This window comes from Schistocerca cancellata, chromosome 1 (assembly GCF_023864275.1).
Source record: "Schistocerca cancellata isolate TAMUIC-IGC-003103 chromosome 1, iqSchCanc2.1, whole genome shotgun sequence".
Classification (NCBI taxonomy): Eukaryota; Metazoa; Arthropoda; class Insecta; order Orthoptera; family Acrididae; genus Schistocerca; species Schistocerca cancellata.
The window spans coordinates 777161151-777183715 of record NC_064626.1 but is presented as its reverse complement, the minus strand read 5'-3'; the positions used below and the strand labels follow the sequence as shown (position 1 = coordinate 777183715).

At 41.3% G+C, this 22565-nt stretch overlaps 1 protein-coding gene across 2 annotated transcripts in view; it reads left to right on the top strand.

The window, feature by feature from the left end:
* LOC126187358 (vacuolar protein sorting-associated protein 4) overlaps positions 1-22565 on the top strand; it is a 166972-nt gene that overhangs the window by 60715 nt on the left and 83692 nt on the right. For both annotated transcript variants that reach the window (XM_049928401.1, XM_049928393.1), the window contains exon 5: positions 10391-10625. In XM_049928401.1, the coding sequence (XP_049784358.1) occupies positions 10391-10625 (235 nt within the window). The remainder of the gene's footprint in view (positions 1-10390; positions 10626-22565) is intronic.

Sequence of the window (22565 nt, the reverse complement as noted above, 5' to 3'; positions counted from 1 at the left end):
CCTTAATCACATCATATTCTTCAAATTAATATGTATCTTGAACTACACACTTTAAGTAACCTGTGCTCTTCCTCAGAGTTCAAGCTATTTCCGTACCAGATTTCATTGAAATCAAGTCAGCGGGCTATTTATAAAAAGTAACAGACAGTTGCTTTTGCAATGGATAAAATTTTCAGTTACGGCACCTATTTTCCATGATCTGTTTTTGACGAAATAAGGCCTATACAGTGACCCAAGCTCTACTCATTTTACCTGCGAAACCCCATGATAATTTGTCTAGTTACTTTGGAGATTTGCATGTTCAGACAGACAAACGCAATAGCTTTACAGATTTATTATTAGTATAGATTGGTGTGACCTGTGCAACTTTCCAGTTTTTAGGCGTGGCTCTTTCATACAGTGCGTGGTTGTATATAATTGTTAAAAATGGACCTATTTCATCAGCATACTCCAAAAGAAACCTAATTGGTATACAATCTGGACTGAAAGACTAGGCTTTATATAGCGACTTAAGTTGCATTGCTACACTGAGGGTATCTCTTTGTTAGTTACACACAATGGCAGTTGTTCTTGATTCAAATTCTGGATTATTTACTACATCTTCTTTGCTGAATGAATTACGGAAAACTATGTTCAGTAACTCCTCTGTAGTGGCACTGCCATCAGTAATATTTGCTATCACACAGTGAAGATATTAATTCTGTCTTGTCTCTGGTATACTTTACATATTACCAGAGTCTCTTTTGGATTTTCTGCCAATTTTGGAGCCAGAGTTTCATTGTAGTGAGCTTCAATGAAATGAAATGTCACCAATCTTGGAGATTTTGCATTGTTTTAAATGCAGCATGATTTTTTGTTGCTTCCACAACAGTACCCTGATTTGTTTTGTGTACGATGAAGGGTCTTTTCTGTCTTTCATTAATTTACTTGGTATGAAACTATCAATTACCATCAACAATATTTCTTGAAATTGAACACACACCTGGGCTGTGCATGCATCTTGGAGGGAATAGAGACTGTCTCTTGGGAAAGTTTTTATCTGCTGTTTTAAATAGTTATATTCTGTGTTTATTTTTGATTTGAATGTTACAGTATTCAGTTGTGCTGCTATGACACTCTTGTATTGTCTCTATTTGCTCAGTATTGTTTATTGCTAAATAGTTATATTCTGTGTTTATTTTTGATTTGAATGTTACAGTGTTCAGTTGTGCTGCTATGACACTCTTGTATTGTCTCTATTTGCTCAGTATTGTTTATTGCTAAGAGCTTAAAATACATTTTCACAACCATTTACACTTTGTATGGGTTTCTGAAAAAATAGCTCAAAATAATTTTTGGAGAAAGCATTTAGTACAGCATTGGACAACAGTTTATCCTTACCATAAACTTTTGACCAATACCGTATTTACTCGAATCTAAGCCGCACTTTTTTTCCAGTTTTTGCAATCAAAAAAACCGCCTGCGGCTTAGAATCAAGTGAAAAGTAAGTGGAAGTTCTGAAAAATGGTAGGTGCCGCCACAACTAACTTCTGCCGTCGAATACATGTAGTGCTACACATGCTTGCTTTGCAGGCACAAAGATAAATACTGGTGCCAAAACCTCTGCGTCAGTAAATTTAAAAAAAGAAAAGGTGGAAGACGAGCTTTTTTTCTCCTCCCCGAGTTTCGACCACTGCATTTTCATACATTATCCAATGAAGTAAATACAAATTCCATATTGTTCATCTTCGAATGTAGCAGCATTTCAATGTACTACTAAAATCCGACTGGGAAGACTATTTGGGGTTTTTGTCAATATGGCCAACTCTACGTTCTGAATTTTTTCCTACCTGTGAGAAGACATGGTTGCTAATAGGAACCTGATGAAATATGAATCACATGCAGTATTCTCTTCACCATAAGAATAATATGAATATAAACATTCTGCCATGTATTCTGTATTCTTTCGTGTTTGCTGCTATCTCATTTAAATCCTGTCTGCCTAATAAACTACGAAACTAGAGTGAGACAACAGCAAATGCGGAAGGATATACATATCATGTAATGTTTATATTGGTATTATTCTTATGCCTAATAGTGATACATTCAGAAATGAAGCACGGAAATTGACTAGATTTTTAAATCTAAGATGACTCTAATTTCTGTGCAGAATGTAATGTACTAAAGAGGTGTCTGCAAAGATTTTCAAATGGAGAAAAATTTTCGCTAAACTCTCGTTCAGAACATATTTTATCATACAGAGTCTATTAGGTTCTTGTTGATTATTATCAAAGAAAGCAGCAGTGTAAGTAACAACAAATAGCAATCTCTTGCCATTGTTTCGCTAATGAGACAAGTCCTCTCTCTTTTTTTTTTTTATTGTAAGCGGAGGTAGTGCGCACAAAAGCAAGCCATGCCACGAGCGGCGACAGGCCGTAAACACTCATTATCAGAATGCGGCAAACAATGCATGACACAGTACAGTAATGCATTTTCAGCATAGAGTGACGTAAACACCTATAACAAAGAGAACTGCACTTATGAGATCAAAGAAAAATAAGCAATCAATTCAAACCAGATGAAGCATGTGAAAAAGGAAGGGTACCCATATAAATACACACATAGCAATGGCTACCTGGTAAAGCGTAACTGCTAAGCTTATGACTCGAACCAAACTACTGTAGCTGTATCGTCATTCATTCGACCTAAATTGTGTCTCATATTAAAATGGGCCAACTTTGTTTCGAATTGGAGGTGCGGCCTAAAACTTTTCTCTCCCCTTGAATTTTGAGTCTCAAATTTCAGGTGCGGCTTAAGATTCGAGAAATTTTTTTTTTCCTTGATTCTGAGTCTCATTCTTCAGGTGCGGCTTAGATTCGAGTAAATACAGTATATCGAAGGCAGATTAAGTCGCCACCAACTACAATTGTACGAGTGGGGATACCTATTGAAAATTCTTTTACTTCCACAGAGTTTAAGTACAAATTGATGCTATGCACATCTGAGCTTCAAATAATTATCCTACATTAGCAACATTACTCAAAACATTAAAACTGTCCACTGTGATTGCTTCTTAGTAGTTACAGTCATGTGGCAAGGAAAAGTTATTAGTGAATAGTAAGTTTTCCCACCACAAAACTGAAATAATTTTTGGACTACTACCTACTTTGGCCTTGTATGCTGACAAAGTGACCAGTGTGCTCCATCTCTTGTTTTAGATTAGTAAGAAGAGTAAAGTAACCTCTATTCCAAATGCTTACCATCGCTCAAATTAACAGCAAGCAAAACTGTAACTTGCTTGGTGTTGAAGGAGCTGGTTTGTACAGACTGTCATGAAAGTGATTGTAAGTTACTATAGTGATATTTAGGAATAAAATGCATTGTATTAAAAACTTGTAAAGTTTAGACTTCTGGGGAAAACAAAATTTCATAACATTCCATATTTCTGATCGGTACAAACTTTAGGAGCATCACTTTGTGAAAGCCTGATCTGTGCTGTGCTTAGTGGTAAAAACTGCGAAACTAAATCTGCAACATTTGGTTGGAGATGATGGGATAGTTGTACCTAAAGCTCCCATACTTAAAATAATGGTTAGTTATGTATTCTGAAAATACATTGGATGTTTCAAAATTAGCATTCCAAAGAGTAAACAGAAATGTATAAAACATAGGACAACACAGTGCCCCTGGTGGCAAACACAGAACTCATCCATGGTTCACTTGCAAACGTATGACAGAACTTCTCACACTCTATACTACTTCACTGCAACAACGTCGCTAGATGGTGCGAACAGTGTTCACGTGCGCAACGATGATGATTGACATATATAGCAGTTGCTAAATCAGCCCCATTCGTTGATGTGGAGCATCAGTCTTTGTGGCAGACCAGAATGTGCACATCATCTGGACCAGGTTGTGCGCTCCGTTGGTTCTCTGTCAACCGGGTGTGATGGCTGTGACGGGATTTAGGGTATTGAATCTGCTTGACATTGGGCAACATGGTAGGTGATGCCTCTTAGAAGGCATAAATGAGCTTCACACAGTTAAGTGACACGGTGGTTGGTTTCCTATTCACTAATATGTTCAGAATCTACGTGCTTCTGCATAGAATGCAACATCGTCCAGTAAATGGAGGTTGGAGCAGCAGCGTGACTGAGTCGGTCCATAGCCTTACATGCGAGTGGTCCTCAACATAGTTATGCACAAAATTTGATGGAGAACCGTGCTTTGAGGGCTTGGAAGGTTTGTTACAGTTGATATGCTCCTGCATATGGTGCAACATCTCTGGTTGGTTGGTTGGTTGGTTGGTTGGTTGATTGATTTGGGGAGGGGACCAAACGGTGACGTCATCGGTCCCATTGGATTAGGGAAGGATGGGAAAGGAAGTCTGCCATGCCCTTTCAAAGGAACCATACCAGAATTTGCCTGAAGCGATTTAGGGAAATCATGGAGAATCTATATCAGCCGACCAGACAAGGGTTTGAACCATCATCCTTCTGAAAGGGAGTCCAGTGTGCTAACCTCTGCGCCACCGCGCTCGGTGACTCTCATTGATACCGTATTGCATTTGTAAGAGGGTTGGAGCAGCAAACTCTCTTCGTAGGCACTGTCTAATGGTAAACAAACTTCGCTGCAGATGAGTCTGTCAGATTTATAGATGGTTCATAGGCAAGCAAAACTATTAGAAGTGCAGACATTCACGAACTTCCCTGGCACATGAACACTACAGTCAGTATTCAGTGCCATCGTTCAATCATGCCATTGCTGGCTCAGTGGTAACTTGTTTTTCTATGGTGTACGTAGCCACAGAACTTTGCCAGCTGGGCAAACAAGTCCAGTTCAGGCTGTCAGCCCATTTTGGTAGTTTTTGAGCAATGGACACTGGCCATGTCGATATAAATGCAGAAGCTAGGGTTTCTGCCAAAGTGTTATCAGTTGGAACTACCTCCAGCCAATGTATACCTGTCTATCATAGTCATTCCCATCACTTTGAGGTGAATGTGGGCTAAACATGAGGATGCGACTGGAAAATCTCCTGTCGATATTTGAACATGGCAGGAAATCTTATAGAGCTGGTTTCGTTAGCATGTTCGTGTCCACTCACAACAGTTCCATTCATGATGGCACAAAATGCCTGGACAACAGCCTGAATATAGCTTGAACTCCGGGATGACGGAGATTGTGCAGATGTCGAATACTTGTCCCCGGAACTCTGCTGATACAAAGAAGTGAGATCGTCCGTGTGCCACTGCACAGTGTAGTTGAATGTCTTCCCCAGGGATGTCAACTAGTTGTAACCTCAGGACCACATCATCATCATGCTGCAGGGTGCGTAATTGGGACCATCTTGTTGAGCTTTGGCTACTCTAATTTCCATGGGCTGAGATATGGCAGCTACTCAAGACAGTCTGCCACAAGTTGTTAATGCCCGAAATGTGATGAATGTCAGTGCTGAATAGGCTAATAAGGCGGTACTGTCCCTCTTGAACAATTTATGTTCAATGTGTGTGACAAACTTTCTTGCTTTGATCTGCAGTCTGAAATATTTGATTACATCATTAATAGCCAAGAGCTCTTGATCATAGATACACCATCTCCGTTGCAATGGCAGTAACTCCCGATAAAAATATGCAAGTGACTCCCATGTATTGTCTACCCATTGTTGATGACCATACCAATAGCCTGCTGCCTGGGATCCACCACTAATAGAGTAGCATAAAGTTTGGGGAGTGCCAGCAGCACTGTTTTTGCCATGCTTTGTTTCATCACTTCAGATGTCAGACATCTCCTCGGTCCACTGCTCTGGGGAACTGTTCTTGACTTTCAGCCCAGCCAGTGCTGCAGTCAGTGGTTCCTGTTGTTTTTCCACCTGTGATAAATGCTGACAGTAGACTATACCAATAGGCAAACACCTGTCTTTGGATTGGGGTTTTTTTGAGGGAGGGGGCAGATAACCACTGTTCTTCATTTTTATAATGTCTCCGAGTTTTGATGTTAGTATTTATTTATTTGTTTGTTTAGTTAGTATTTAGTTAATTAACTGGATGGGTTTCCTACCTGTGGATTTACAAGTGCATGCTCATTAAAGTATTGTCCACTTTGCCAAGGTTACAGGCCATATACTCAGATGCTAAACACTAGTAAAATTTCTACAATGTCAGATACCTGAATATATTCACACTGACAATTCAACATTGCACAAAGAAAATGGCAACATGTTCTTCGTGATACATTATGAAACTCATTTCTGTCTAATTTAAAACTCTGCCTACCAGCTCTATTGAGCCATTCATCAGAATGACATCATTGGCAGATAGGATGACTCCGCACCCTGTCAGTACTGAATGATTCTTCTAAGTTGCGTCAGGGACTTACATAAAGATGATGAATACCTTTCATATAGAACTTAAAATTTAAGACGACTGTCTTGTTAGGCAGTATGGATACATTTTTCCATTCTAAGCCCTTTCAAGATTTGGTGACACCGAGTAGCTTCTTTGTCCCATAATTTGCCTGTTTCCCTGTGTTCTTCTTCTTCTTCTTCTTCTTTTGGGTAGCACAATGTCACAGGTACTAGAACAAACCTTGGACATTAGTCGTGTTGGTTGATGAGATATGCAATAACATCATTAAAATTGTCTGAGAACTACAGGAAGCACCAAAAATAAATTTCTGTAAAAGTATAAAAGAACGTGTCAGCATAGTTACCACTTCATGAAATGACTCGTTCTCGTGCAAGTACAGTACATTGAATGTACACCACTGGGAAAAAAATTGTACACTCTTTTAAAGGTTTCCTGTTCTTTCAAGATTTATTGTTGCAACAGTGCATATGGAGTACTTGAAATGATTGCATTTACAGATCAATAGCACAAGTGGTTCTGAGGTACCAGGTATCGACCCATGCTGAAATACGCATACTAGTACATAGTGCAGCAACGCAGGCACTGACTCTGGCATCCAGTCAATGGTACACATGATGATTATTGTCTGGATACACTATGCCATCCTGTTTGACCTCTTCATGAAGCTTTGTGAGAGGTGTTGCCTGACGAGTCATACAAATCAGTTCTCTTCCCATCAAATCCCATATGTGCTTAATTGGATAGAAGTCCAGATTTTGTGCTGGCCAGGGAAGTTGCTACACACCTTGCAGAGCTCAGTGAGTTTCATGGACAGTGTGTGAGCAAGCATTATCCTGTTGGAATAAAACATCACTTTCCTGCTACGAGAATGACAAAAGAATGGATGAAACAATGTTCTGCACATACTGAGCACTGGTTAACATCCTCTCCAGAAACACCAGAGGTCAACGAGAATCGTAACTTGTTGCACTCCAGACCATGAGATCTGTTGTGGGGCCGGTGTGTCTTGGACGAATGCTCTCTCTGAGACAGTGCTCACAAGCTCTATGTCGTACACGCAAACAACCACCACTTGCGTGCAGGCAGAATCGGCTTTCATCAATGAAGACCACGACTTGCCATCCCACGTTCCAATAGATCCCCTGTGGCATCAGTCAAACCATGCTCTTTGGTGCTGGGACATGAGTGGAAGATAGGCTAGAGGCGTGTGTGCCCGTAGTCCAGCTGCTAATAACCAGTTTGTAACAGTTCATGTTGACATGTCTAGTTTCACGACCCCTCCTACCTGTGCTGGAGTAACTGTATGATCTGCCACTACTGCCCTTACAGTACGATGATCCTGGTGGGTGATTATGCTGTGTTGACATCTAGAACCTCGTCCACGGGTGTGACAAATGTTCACGTGACTACTGAACCTAGAATCATTGCACAACTGACACAGCACGTCTGACTTGGGTGGCAGTTACCTGAAAGAACCAACCCACCACTTGAAAGGCCACAATTCGACCCCTTTCAGACTTGCTCAGGTGGTTGGAGGAAGCAAGAGTGCATCTCCATAGCATGGTTGCCTGCTTGCTTCACATGTTTGCTTCACACTTAGCCTCCTGGCTGTGAGCATTCCTTACTAAAGTGTAGACACAGATGGTGCTCTGGTAGCTATGCCACTACACTATCTGTTGGTGGATGTTGTTGAAACAATTATCAGTACAGGTGGCAGTACAGTACAGTACAGGCGTCATATGCTGTCGTCAGATCAAAATTGACATCATCTTTTCAGATGTACTGATTTTTTTATTTATTTTTTCCTAACAATGTACTTCCGTCAACACTATATTTGTCAAGCAAAGACATGATACAATCATCAGTTGAAAATTTTCCAATTCTCATGTCCCATGCCATGTTAACCTGTGACTACAGAAACATCAAATTGTATTTGTAAATATTTCTATCACACAAATATAAATTGGCGTGAGTTGGTGAGATTATGTAATATGATGATCACCTTGGTTAATTGCCCTTGTTGATAGGGTGTTAGGGACTGCACATTATCCAAAAAAGTAATTGTTTATAAAGCACTGTATGACCTAACAAGGAATATTATGTGACTATGCATCGCACATCAGGTTATTTTAAGAAGGATGTCAAATGTGTGTACAGTTTCAATGCACATTTTTCACAGATAGAAAAAGTTGGTGTGGACATGCCACAAGAAACACGCATTGTCTCATGGAAATTTGCCTGCACAATATCCTGAACCTTTTTCCTGTGAGGACTGATAGACTTAACTACAGTTCCTCTGCATACTGCTTTTGTAGAAATTGAGAAGTAACATTGTACATTGTGTGTATCATGTCAGTGCCATGTCTGTGAATGAAGCAGAAATATATGTTTAATGTGTGGTTCAGTGAAAAGTATCTTTTAACATATAACTTAATAGTAAATAGCAGACAACAGCTGAATGTACAAGTGTATCTGAACAGTTCATAATAATAAAATGAGGGCTGGTTTCATGTCTGCAATTACAAACTTTTGTTGAGTAAGTAACCTGCACTCTCAACTAGCTCAGCAGCTTGTATTACTTGTGTATCCATACTGATTCCTGTAACTGGCGTTGTTTGTGTGTGTTCTTGTGTTATGTTCACTACAAATAACAAAAACTATCTTTTTAGCAAATATTATGGGGGTTGTTTTGCACTGTGAACATTGGCTATCTATCCAAATGTCGAGTTAGTTTTATCCCAGTGGGATAAAATGACAGCAGAGCTACCTGACATGAAAGGGTTTGTAACAGTGGTTTCTTATTGAATTTGTTCACTCCAGAACCAGTCATATTAAATCACACACACAAATGTTTGCTACATCTTTAAGGAGTGTATGAAAATGCAATATGTATGTAGTTTCGTCATGTTTGCAGTGCTGAAAGATGTGCAATACAGCCATTTTCCGCAGCCTTTGCTCCACTGTCATTTCTGACAATAAGTGTACATTGATCAACTCATTTATGTAAACTGATACATTATGACCAGGGTATTTTGCAAAATGATGTCAGCTGTAATACTGTAAGATTATTGTTCCCAGAAAATTTTCTAAAGTTTGTTTTGTGTGGCCCACAAAGACTTGTTCAAATAAAAGCCCATGGTATGTTCTGGACCAGTACGAATTTAACATAAACGAGATTTAAAGAGCGTTGTCACTGAGAATGAAACATTTTGTCTTCACTACAAAACAAAAGCCCAAATTTCAGTATCCTGACCATATAAGAGCATGTAATGACTACTTCAATAACAAAGAAAAATGTCTAATTATGAAACATGTGTATGTTGTTTCTACAGTCTCCATATGCTAACAGAAAACAATAATACGAGAACTTATACACCCTTTGACAGTGCTGGTTGGCTACTGATGTAATTAAAATATTTTAAGATTTAAATAACTCAGAACTTCTTTTTTTCTGGTTTGAGCTATCCAGGCACAACTTACAACCTGCCCTCACTGCTTCTCTTTTACTAGTACTTTCCCTAGTTTCCAAACTTCAAAGAAAATCTTCTGCTTACCTTGCTGAACCAGCACTCCAGAAAGAAAGAACATTGGAAAAAAGGCTTAGCAACATCTTATTAGATTGTTTGGAAAAAGAATGTCACTCTGTCGCAAAGTTGTGGATCTTCCTGGCAGATGGTTTGAGTCCCATTTGGTACACAGTTTTAATCTGCAAGGAATTATCAAAAGGACACATTTTGCTGCAGAGTGAAAAATTCATTCTGAAAACCATCTTCTGGAGTTTGGCTAAGCCATTTCTCAACAGGAAGTGTTAGTCTAGCATGTTACGTGAGAGAGATTTTGTGAAGCTATGAAAATAGGAAAAGTACTGGCAGAAGTAAAGCTAGAGAACGGATTGTTAGAGCTCTGCTCACAAAAAATAGGATTCCAGGATCAAGTCCAGAGGTGGTAAATGCTGTATATTTGTCAAGAAGTTTTGCTGTTCGCATGATTTTATTTTATTTATATATAATTGTGTTTTTACGGAAAAAATTTCATTTTTGTTTCAGAAATGACGAAAAGAAAAGTGACAGTGATAGTGATTCAGATGATCCTGAGAAGAAGAAATTACAGAGCAAATTGGAAGGTGCAATTGTGGTAGAGAAACCTTGTGTTAAATGGTCAGATGTAGCTGGTCTTGAAGGGGCCAAAGAGTCTCTAAAAGAAGCAGTAATACTTCCAATAAGGTTTCCACATTTATTCACTGGAAAGAGAATACCATGGAAGGGAATTCTTCTATTTGGGGTATGAATTTTATTATTTGGTTCCTCAGTATAGATTCTTTTTCTCTCCCTTTCTCTTTTTTAGTGTAAAGTTGGCATCTTTGTGCACTGTTAAATTACACAGCACATAAGGGCAACATGGATAATTGGCGCATGTTGTGATTCTTGTATAGTTGAATTTCATTTGATAATATGACTAATGGTTTAGGTTAATCATACAGAGTACGTGTGCTTTTACCTGTAAGTTTTTGTCATAAGAAAGGCAGTGTTGTCAGAGGTATTTCAAAGCTTTAACCTTCAGTAGGTTGACACACAGTTTACTGTTAAATGGAATAATTGTTGGTTTAGTTGTTGTAAAGTGTATGTATCTGTGTTGATACCAGAACACCGACAAACAAACACGGTAGGTTGTGAATGAACCCTTTTACGAAAATAGGATGATGGTCCTCTGTTGTGTGGGATACCTGATTTGTGTGTCACTGTTGTTAAGAAGTAATGTTTGGTTCAATCTACAGCAAATAAATTATCTAATTAAATCCAAGCAGTGCATTAGTGAAATTTTTACTTTCATTGTTCTGATGTTCTCAGTGTGTGTTACTCTATTTGCACTGTCAGATGAAAAATGAAATTACACATGCTACGGATGATTAGTATGGCAAATTTCAGGCAACATTAAAAAATTATAATGTTAGTTTATTCTGGCATAAATTTGCTACACTGTTTTGTTTTATCAGTGTCTAAACATTATTTTGATAAAGTGCTAGCAGCATATGCTAATTACATGGCTAACGTGAATACTGGGTATCAGTGATATACTTCATATTGAACAAATGGTAAATTGAAAGTTATTGTAACACAAATAATATGTTGAACAATGGAAACTCCAGGTATGAGTATCAACAATGTAGCAAAAAGATAGATTGCTACTTATCATAAAGAAGACACATTAAGTTGCAGACTTGCACAATTATGACACTTACAAGGGAACCACCCCATCGCACCCCTCTCAGATTTAGTTATAAATTGACGCAGTGGATAGGCCTTGAAAAACTGAACACAGATCAATCGAGAAAACAGGAAGAAGTTGTGTGAAACTATGAAAAAATGAACAAAATATACAAACTGAATAGTCCATGTGCAACATATGCAACATCAAGGACAATGTTGGTTGCGGAGCGCCGTGGTCCCGTGGTGAGAGTGAGCAAATACAGAACGAGAGGTCCTTGGTTCGAGTCCTCCCTCAAGTGAAAATTTTACTTTCTTTATTTTCGCAAAGTTATGATCTGTCCGTCCATTCATTGACGTCTCTGTTCACTGTAATAAGTTTAGTGTCTGTGTTTTGCGACCGCACCGCAAAACCGTGCGATTAGTAGACGAAAGGACGTGCCTCTCCAATAGGAACCGAAAACATTTGATCGCAAGGTCATAGGTCAACCGATTCCTCCACAGGAAAACACGTCTGATATATTCTATACGACACTGGTGACGGCATGTGCGCCACATGACAGGAATATGGTGTCGACCCACCTAACTTGCACACTTGGCGAATGGGTGAAAAGATTCTTCTACCTTGCCCGATTTAGGTTTTCTTGTGGAAGTGATAATCACTCCCAAAAAAGCGATGAAAACTTAAGAGTTTGTCACATAAACTGCAACAAATGAATGCAACAGTTTCACAGTCGCACAGTTTTCCCTGCGCTCTGTCAAAACATACGTTTTTTACGTTTTCAAATGTTTCCGTGTGTAGACCGTCAAATCCTGCTTATGTCCAAGCAAATCTAAACATGTCCTGGAATTTTGGAGAGCGAAGTTGATTATGTGTGAGTGCCTGAACTTTAATAATTGTCTGAAAATAAAAAATTAAACTTTTCACTCGAGAGAAGATTTGAACCAAAGACCTCTCATTCCGCAGCTGCCCACGCTAACCACAGGACTACGGCGTTCGTCAGCTGACACCCTCCTATATGTTGGCTACCTTGCACATGGACTACTCAGTTTGTATATTTTGCTTATTTTTTTTTCTTAGTTCCACACAACTTCTTCCTGTTTTCTCGATTGATCTGTGTTCAGTTTTTCAAGGCCTATCCCTGTGCCAACTTATAACTAAATCTGAGGGGGGTGCGATGGGGAGGTTCCCTTGTTAGATAAAGATTTCAGCCACAGCCTTCCTCAGCAAAAGAGAAACATGCACCAGTCATACACACAAGTAAGCACACCTCATTCACACGCCTTCCAACTCCAGCATCTCAGACCAGAATGCAACTATAATGTGAGATGCAACCAGGGGACAGGGAAGGGGAGGGATAGTAGTGTACAGGTGGGGAGAGAGATGAATGCTGTCTGGCAAATATGCAGGGACTACAATGCAATCAGGCACAGTGTCAGGAGGTAGTGGAGCAGGTAGGTGAGGAAAAAGGAGAGGAGTGAGGAAAGATGGGCAAGTGCATTGGCAGAGGGTGTCAAACAGGATGGGAGACAAAAATGGGTAGGAGATGATTGGATAGACGGGGGGGGGGGGGGGATATTGTGTGGAGGGTGAGGGCTCAGTAAGCGATTGCAGATTGAGTCCGGGATGATTATGGGAATGGAGAATGTGTTGTAAGGATAAATACTATTTGCAAAGTTAAGGAGAAGACCCAGATGGCTCAGGCAGTGAAGCAGCCATTGAAATAGTGTATTACAGGGTGTTACAAAAAGGTACGCCCAAACTTTCAGGAAACATTCCTCACACACAAAGAAAGAAAATATGTTATGTGGACATGTGTCCGGAAACGCTTACTTTCCATGTTAGAGCTCATTTTATTACTTCTCTTCAAATCACATTAATCATGGCATGGAATGCAAACACACAGCAACAGAATGTACCAGCGTGACTTCAAACACTTCGTTACAGGGAATGTTCAAAATGTCCTCCGTTAGCGAGGATACATGCATCCACCCTCTGTCGCATGGAATCCCTGATGCGCTGATGAAACCCTGGAGAATGGCGTATTGTATCACAGCCGTCCACAATATGAGCACGAAGAGTCTCTACATTTGGTACCGGGGTTGTGTAGACAAGAGGTTTCAAATGCCCCCATAAATGAAAGTCAAGAGGGTTGAGGTCAGGAGAGCGTGGAGGCCATGGAATTGGTCCGCCTCTACCAATCCATCAGTCACCGAATCTGTTGTTGAGAAGCGTAGGAACACTTCGACTGAAATGTGATGGAGCTCCATCGTGCCTGGACCACATGCTGTGTCGTACATGTAAAGGCACATGTTCTAGCAGCACAGGTAGAGCATCCTGTATGAAATCATGATAACATGCTCCATTGAGCGCTGGTGGAAGAACATGGGGTGCAATCAAGACATCACCAACAATGCCTGCCCAAACATTCACAGAAAATCTGTGTTGATGACGTGATTGCACAATTGCGTGCAGATTCTCATCAGCCCACACAAGTTCATTGTGAAAATTTACAATTTGATCACGATGGAATGAAGCCTCATCCGTAAAGAGAACATTTGCACTGAAATGAGGATTGACGCATTGTTGGATGAACCATTCGCAGAAGTGTACCCGTGGAGGCCAATCAGCTGCTGATAGTGCCTGCACACATTGTACATGGTACCGAAACAACTGGTTCTCCCATAGCACTCTCCATACAGTGACGTGGTCAGTGTTACCTTGTACAGCAGCAACTTCTCTGACGCTGACACTAGGGTTATCTTCAACTGCATGAAGAATTGCCTCGTCCATTGCAGGTGTCCTCGTCGTTCTAGGTCTTCCCCAGTCGTGAGTCATAGGCTGGAATGTTCCGTGCTCCCTGAGACGCCGATCAATTGCTTCGAACGTCTTCCTGTCGGGACACCTTCATTCTGGAAATCTGTCTCGATACAAGCGTACCGCGCCACGGCTATTGCCCTGTGCTAATCCATACATCAAATGGGCATCTGCCAACTCCGCATTTGTAAACATTGCACTGACTACAAAACCACATTTGTGATGAACACTAACCTGTTGATGCTACGTACTGATGTGCTTGATGCTAGTACTGTAGAGCAGTGAGTCGCATGTCAACACAAGCACTGAAGTCAACATTACCTACCTTCAATTGGGCCAACTGGCGGTGAATCGAGGAAGTACAGTACATACTGACGAAACTAAAATTAGCTCTAACATGGAAATTAAGTGTTTCCGGACACATGTCCACTTAACATCTTTTCTTTATTTGTGTGTGAGGAATGAATCCTGAAAGTTTGGCCGTACCATTTTGTAACACCCTGTATATTCAGCTGTGTGTTGTGCCACAGGGTAGTCTACCTTGTCCATAATCCAGCCTCCCATGTCAAAGACACCAACCTCTACCTTCAATGGCTCTCCACCATCCCCACCCCTTTACCTCCTGGATCCCTACTTGTCACTGTTGACGCCACCTCCCAATACACCAACATTCCCCATGCCCATGGTCGGACTGTTATTGAACACTACCTTTCCCAACATCCTTATGACACCAAACCCACTACCTCATTCCTAATACACCTTACTAACTTTATCCTGACCCACAAATAATCCTCCTTTGAATGGAAGGTGTACAAACAAATTTGTGGCACAGCCATGGGCACCCACAAGGCACCCTCCTACACCAACATATTATGGTCTCTCTAGAGATGACCTTCATAGTCTCCCAAAATGCCAAACCCCCTTGTCTAGTTCAGGTTCATTGATGATATCTTCATGATCTGGACTCAGGGCAAAGACACCCTGTCTTCGTTCCTTCACAACCTAAACATTTTTTCTCCCATACGCTTCTCATGGTCCTCCTCAAACCAGCGTGCCACATTCTTAAATGTGGAGCTCCTCTTCTTTAATGACTCCATCCATACCCCTGCCCACATTAAACCCCCAATCACCAACAGTACCTGCATTTTGACAGATGTCATCACTTTCACACCAAAGAATCCTTCCTATACAGCATGGCCACCTGGGGACGGCATATCTGCAGTGTTCAGTAAGCTGAAGGTCTCACCAAGGCCTTCACAGACACACTATCCCCCAGACCTAGTCAGCTAAAAGATCTCACATGCCATTTCCCATAACCCCCCCCCCCCCCCAATCCTCCCAACACCACCACCACCACCATCATCAAGAACCAGCCACAAAGGAGAGTCCCCTTTGTCACAGCTGAACCAAATTCTTTGCCACAGCTTTGATTACCTATCATCATGCCCTGAATCAAGGTCATCCTACCTGAGATAATTCCAACCCCTCCTAAAGTGGTGCTCTGTCATCCACCCAACCTCCACAACATCCCCAACCCATTGACACAAGGATCAAATTCCTGTGGAAGGCCCAGGTGCAAGACCTGCCCAATCCACCCACCCAGCACTTCCTCTTCCTGTCCAGTTACAGGTTTATCTTACCTCATCAGGAGCTATGGGATCAGCTGTGTCATTTACCAGTTCTGCTGCAATCATTGCACAGTCTTTTGTGTTGGTATGACCACCAACCTGCTGTCCACCAGGATGAACAGCCACCACCACATTGTGGCTAAGATCAAAGTAGATCACCCTGTGGCACAACATCCAGCTGAACATAACATGCTTGATTTCACTACCCAAGCTATCTGGGTGCTCCCCCTCACCACCAGCTTTTCTGAACTGTGCAGATGGGAGTTATCCTTAAAACACACTCTCAGCTCCTGTAATTATCCCGGCCTCAACCTACGGTAACATACGGTCCCCACATCCTCTACCCAACAGTTTCCAACCCCTCTGTCGTATCATCTCCTCCCCATTCTCGTGTTGCACCCTCCATCAATGCACACACCCATGTTTCCCCACTCCTCTCTCTCTCTCTCTCTCTCTCTCTCTGCTGCTCTTCTCCCCACCTGTCTGCCCCATAATCTACTGACACTGCAGCTGTTGGCATTCTAGTCCCTGCACCCTCCACCAGACAGTGTTCATCTCTTTCCCCCATTCGTACACTAATGTCCCTTCCCCACCCCCTCCAGATTTCTGCTTGCATCCCACATGATAGATGCATTCCAGCCTGAGATGCCAGAGTTGACAGTCGTGTGCATGAGGCGTGCTTGCTTGTGTGTACGAATGGTGTGCGCAGTGCTTTTTTTCTAAAAAGAAGTTTGAGGGTACTCCGACATTGGATATAATGCAGCCAAAATTACTTATAACTGAAGCATGGGATACCAACCGTCTGCATTTAGCCATGACATCATCAACATGTCGAACTACAAAAACATGGTATAGGACTCTTCAGTTGACTTTAGAGCTCAAATGAAGCAGGCGATAATGAGAAACATCCAAACATACAAGAGAATGTGGTATCGAATACATCAGTTTATATCACCTCAAATGAAGCATGTGATTCCCATCAACCCCTGAACAATAAAAGAAAATGGTATTGTACACTTCAATTGACCTATAATACACCTCAAGTGAAACAGGTGAGTCCAATCAACCCTCTGACATACAAAACAATACAAGGAAATATTACCGAGCACATATTTTAACCTATAAAACACCACTAAAAGACACAATACAACAAAAACCATCCATACATATTATCATAAACAATAGAAACTGCACTACAAAAATCTTTTGTAACCTTGTTTGGCTCCCGAAATGGCTTAGATGACGGGTGGTATCCTGTGCTTCATCTGACCCGGTTTTTAATACAGCTGAAAATTTATTTAACTATAAAACTACTGTGTAACTTACATTAATAGCATTACAACCATTTCCAAACTGACTTTAGTTCATGGCTGCTGTAGTCTTCACGCCTTCTTACTTTACTCTTGCTATCAGGAGCAAGATGTCTGCCTTTCATGAACCAATAGCGTACATAGTAAAATGTTCAAATGTGTGTGAAATCTTATGGGCCTTAACTGCTAAGGTCATCAGTCCCTAAGCTTACACACTACTTAACCTAAATTATCCTAAGGACAAACACACACACCCATGCCTGAGGGAGGACGCGAACCTCCGCCAGGACCAGCCGGACAGTCCATGGGCTGGAACAACATCAGTGGAGGACCAACCAACATCGTAAAAAAATTACTTTGTCGACGAAAAAGTTTAGGGGTACACATCCCCCAGCGTTTCCCTAGAAAAACAGCACTGGGTGTGTGTTTCACTTTTGCTGATGAAGAGAAGGCTGTGGCCAAAAGCTTTATGCAAGATTCTTTTAATTGTGCCTGTCTGCAACTTAACATGTCTTCTTCACAGTAAGTATCGTTGTAAATATGTTGATACATAGACCATGTTGTACTTTTTAAAAACTGTTTGGACTAATTACTCCTTGAAGTTTGTCATTCCTGTGTGAGTACAGCATTCACACTGCTGTTTGGCAAATAGCCTTCATTGTTGTTGAGCTTACGTGTGTGTGTGTGTGTGTGTGTGTGTGTGTGTGTGTGTGTGTGTGTGTGTTGTGCGTATATTTTTTCCTGAATTTAAGAATTAAAAACTGGGATGCATTGATTTTGATTAATTGTACTGCTCAGTCTCCAACAATAAATCCCACTATACTACAGCTTTGTTATGGCCTCCATCTGTTCCCCGTCAGTTGCACATTGGAAGTGAAGTATTAACCACATGTTAACTTGTTAACCCTTTGACTTCTGGGTACATGTTAACTTGTCATGCCTCGCCATTCCCCTGGCGTGCCCAACATGTTTAAGCGTGGCCCCTGGGTTTTCCCTACAGCGCTAAGGACATGTTGATATGTACTGTGCCAACGGCCTTTTCACCACTAGGGACATGTTTAGGTGTGCCGAGTCACAGCTACCTGAGTGCGACAGACGTGTAAATACACAGAGCTGTCTTTCTGCCGTGCTCTTCCAATAGCTAGCTGTTCAGTGGTCTGACTGTATAGTTTGAGAGTGCATATATGTTTGTTGCTGTGTTCCCTCTTTGCAGAATTCAGTTTTGCTTCCCATGTTTCTGTCAGTTTAACTGTTTTCTACAGGAGAAATGTCATGTCACCTTGGCTGCACAGATAAAAAATCCTAGATACTGTCATTAGGAGCGACAGTGAGTGTGAATTATCTAGCGTTGCTAGCAGTGATGAGTCTTCAACAGAATCTCAAAACTGTAGTCTTCAGCCCTTTACATCAGAGGGGAGATCAAGACTCACAGTCAGCAGTTCCTCTGAATCCGAAGAATCAAAAAGTGATAGTGAAACAGCTTAGAAAAGAGCGCTCTTAAGTGACACTTTTTATTGGAAAGGAACTGATTTCCAGCCATTAAACTATTACTTTGATGACTCGATTTCAGGACACAACTGTCAACTACATACTGACCCAAGAATTCTTTCTTTTTTATTTTTTTATTTTTATGTCTGAAGAACTGTTACAATGTATTGCAGATGAAGTAAATCAATTTTATGTTTACACCAGAGAAAATACTACAGAATCTGTGAATTCTCAACTGTCAAAGGAGAGAAAAACTGGATTTGAGGAAATGTATTGTTTTGTTGACATTTGCCCTCTAATGGTGCAAGTTAAGAAGTTAAAATTGATTATTGGTCAAGTGATACACTTTTCAACATGGCAGTTTTCAGCGAAATTATGTCCCAAGACTGTTTTCGTATATTTCTGAGAATGCTACACTTCAGTGATTACTCTGCTAGTACGGGAGAAGACAGTCTGTTTAAAATTAGGACAATTGTTGACAAAGTTTGTAAGACATTTTGTAATTTGTTTCTTCAACATCACAAGCTTTGTATAGCTAAAGTCTCCTGCTGTTCAAAGGACAATTTTCTTTTAAGCAATTTATGCCAAACAATCAAAAAGTAGATTTTGGAATAAAGACATTTATACTGTGTGACTGTCAGATTAGGTATATTTTGGATTTTACTTAAAAACAAAGATGATGTGACTTACCAAATGAAAGTGCTGGCAGGTCGACAGACACACAAACGAACACAAACATACACACAAAATTCAAGCTTTCGCAACAAACTGTTGCCTCATCAGGAAAGAGGGAAGGAGAGGGAAAGACGAAAGGATGTGGGTTTTAAGGGAGAGGGTAAGGAGTCATTCCAGTCCCGGGAGCGGAAAGACTTACCTTAGGGGGAAAAAAGGACGGGTATACACTCGTACACACACACATATCCATCCACACATATACAGACACAATGTCTGCTTGTGCCTGTATATGTGTGGATGGATATGTGTGTGTGTGCGAGTGTATACCCGTCCTTTTTTCCCCCTAAGGTAAGTCTTTCCGCTCCCGGGACTGGAATGACTCCTTACCCTCTCCCTTAAAACCCACATCCTTTCGTCTTTCCCTCTCCTTCCCTCTTTCCTGATGAGGCAACAGTTTGTTGCGAAAGCTTGAATTTTGTGTGTATGTTTGTGTTCGTTTGTGTGTCTGTCGACCTGCCAGCACTTTCATTTGGTAAGTCACATCATCTTTGTTTTTAAGTATATTTTTCCTTCGTGGAATGTTTCCTTCTATTATATATATATATATATATATATATATATATATATATATATAAAAAATAGAAGGAAACATTCCACGTAGGAAAAATATACCTAAAAACAAAGATGATGTGACTTACCAAATATATATATAATAGAAGGAAACATTCCACGTAGGAAAAATATACCTAAAAACAAAGATGATGTGACTTACCAAATGAAAGTGCTCGCAGGTCGACAGACACACAAACATACACACAAAATTCAAGCTTTCGCAACAAACTGTTGCCTCATCAGGAAAGAGGGAAGGAGAGGGAAAGACGAAAGGATGTGGGTTTTAAGGGAGAGGGTAAGGAGTCATTCCAGTCCCGGGAGCGGAAAGACTTACCTTAGGGGGAAAAAGCGACGGGTATACACTTGCGCGCGCACACACACACACACACACACACACACACACACACACACACACACACAACATATCCATCCACACATATACAGACACCATATATATATATATATATAGAGAGAGAGAGAGAGAGAGAGAGAGAGAGAGAGACTTACCAAACAAAAGCGCTGGCAGGTCGATAGACACACAAACATACACACAAAATCTAGCTTTCGCAACCAACGGTTGCCTCGTCAGGAAAGAGGGAAGGAGAAGGAAAGACAAAAGGATAACCCATATCCTTTTGTCTTTCCTTCTCCTTCCCTCTTTCCTGACGAGGCAACCGTTGGTTGCGAAAGCTAGATTTTGTGTGTATGTTTGTGTTTGTTTGTGTGTCTATCGACCTGCCAGCGCTTTTGTTTGGTAAGTCTCATCATCTTTCTTTTTAAATATATTTTTCCCACGTGGAATGTTTCCCTCTATTATATATATATATATATATATATATATATATATATATATATATATATATATATATATATATATATATATATATATTTAAAAAGAAAGATGATGAGACTTACCCAACAAAAGCGCTGGCAGGTCGATAGACACACAAATAAACACAAACATACACACAAAACTCTAGCTTTCGCAACCAACGGTTGCCTCGTCAGGAAAGAGGGAAGGAGAAGGAAAGACAAAAGGATTGGGTTTTAAGGGAGAGGGTAAGGAGTCATTCCAATCCCGGGAGCGGAAAGACTTACCTTAGGGGGAAAAAAGGACAGGTTTACACTCGCACACACACACATATCCATCCACAGATACACAGACACAAGCAGACATTTGTAAAGGCAAAGAGTTTGGGCAGATATGTCATTCGGGACGGAAATACAGAGGCAAAGATGATGTTGAAAGACAGGTGAGGTATGAGCGGCGGCAGATTGAAATTAGCGGAGATTGAGGCCTGGCGGATAGCGAGAAGAGAGGATATGCTGAAGGGCAAGTTCCCATCTCCGGAGTTCTGACAGGTTGGTGTTAGTGGGAAGTATCCAGATAACCCGGACGGTGTAACACTGTGCCAAGATGTGCTGGCCGTGCACCAAGGCATGTTTAGCCACAGGGTGATCCTCATTACCAACAAACACTGTCTGCCTGTGTCCATTCATGCGAATGGACAGTTTGTTGCTGGTCATTCCCACATAGAACGCTTCACAGTGTAGGCAGGTCAGTTGGTAAATCACGTGGGTGCTTTCACACGTGGCTCTGCCTTTGATCGTGTACACCTTCCGGGTTACAGGACTGGAATAGGTGGTGGTGGGAGGGTGCATGGGACAGGTTTTACACCGGGGGCGGTTACAGGGGTAGGAGCCAGAGGGTAGGGAAGGTGGTTTGGGGATTTCATAGGGATGAACTAAGAGGTTACGAAGGTTAGGTGGACGGCGGAAAGACACTCTTGGTGGAGTGGGGAGGATTTCATGAAGGATGGATCTCATTTCAGGGCAGGATTTGAGGAAGTCGTATCCCTGCTGGAGAGCCACATTCAGAATCTGATCCAGTCCCGGAAAGTATCCTGTCACAAGTGGGGCACTTTTGGGGTTCTTCTGTGGAAGGTTCCGGGTTTGAGGAGATGAGGAAGTGGCTCTGGTTATTTGCTTCTGTACCAGGTCGGGAGGGTAGTTACGGGATGCAAAAGCTGTTTTCAGGTTGTTGGTGTAATGGTTCAAGGATTCCGGACTGGAGCAGATTCGTTTGCCACGAAGACCTAGGCTGTAGGGAAGGGACCGTTTGATGTGGAATGGGTGGCAGCTGTCATAATGGAGGTACTGTTGCTTGTTGGTGGGTTTGATGTGGACGAACGTGTGAAGCTGGCCATTGGACAGGTGGAGGTCAACGTCAAGGAAAGTGGCATGGGATTTAGAGTAGGACCAGGTGAATCTGATGGAACCAAAGGAGTTGAGGTTGGAGAGGAAATTCTGGAGTTCTTCTTCACTGTGAGTCCAGATCATGAAAATGTCATCAATAAATCTGTACCAAACTTTGGGTTGGCAGGCCTGGGTAACCAAGAAGGCTTCCTCTAAGCGACCCATGAATAGGTTGGCGTACGAGGGGGCCATCCTGGTACCCATGGCTGTTCCCTTTAATTGTTGGTATG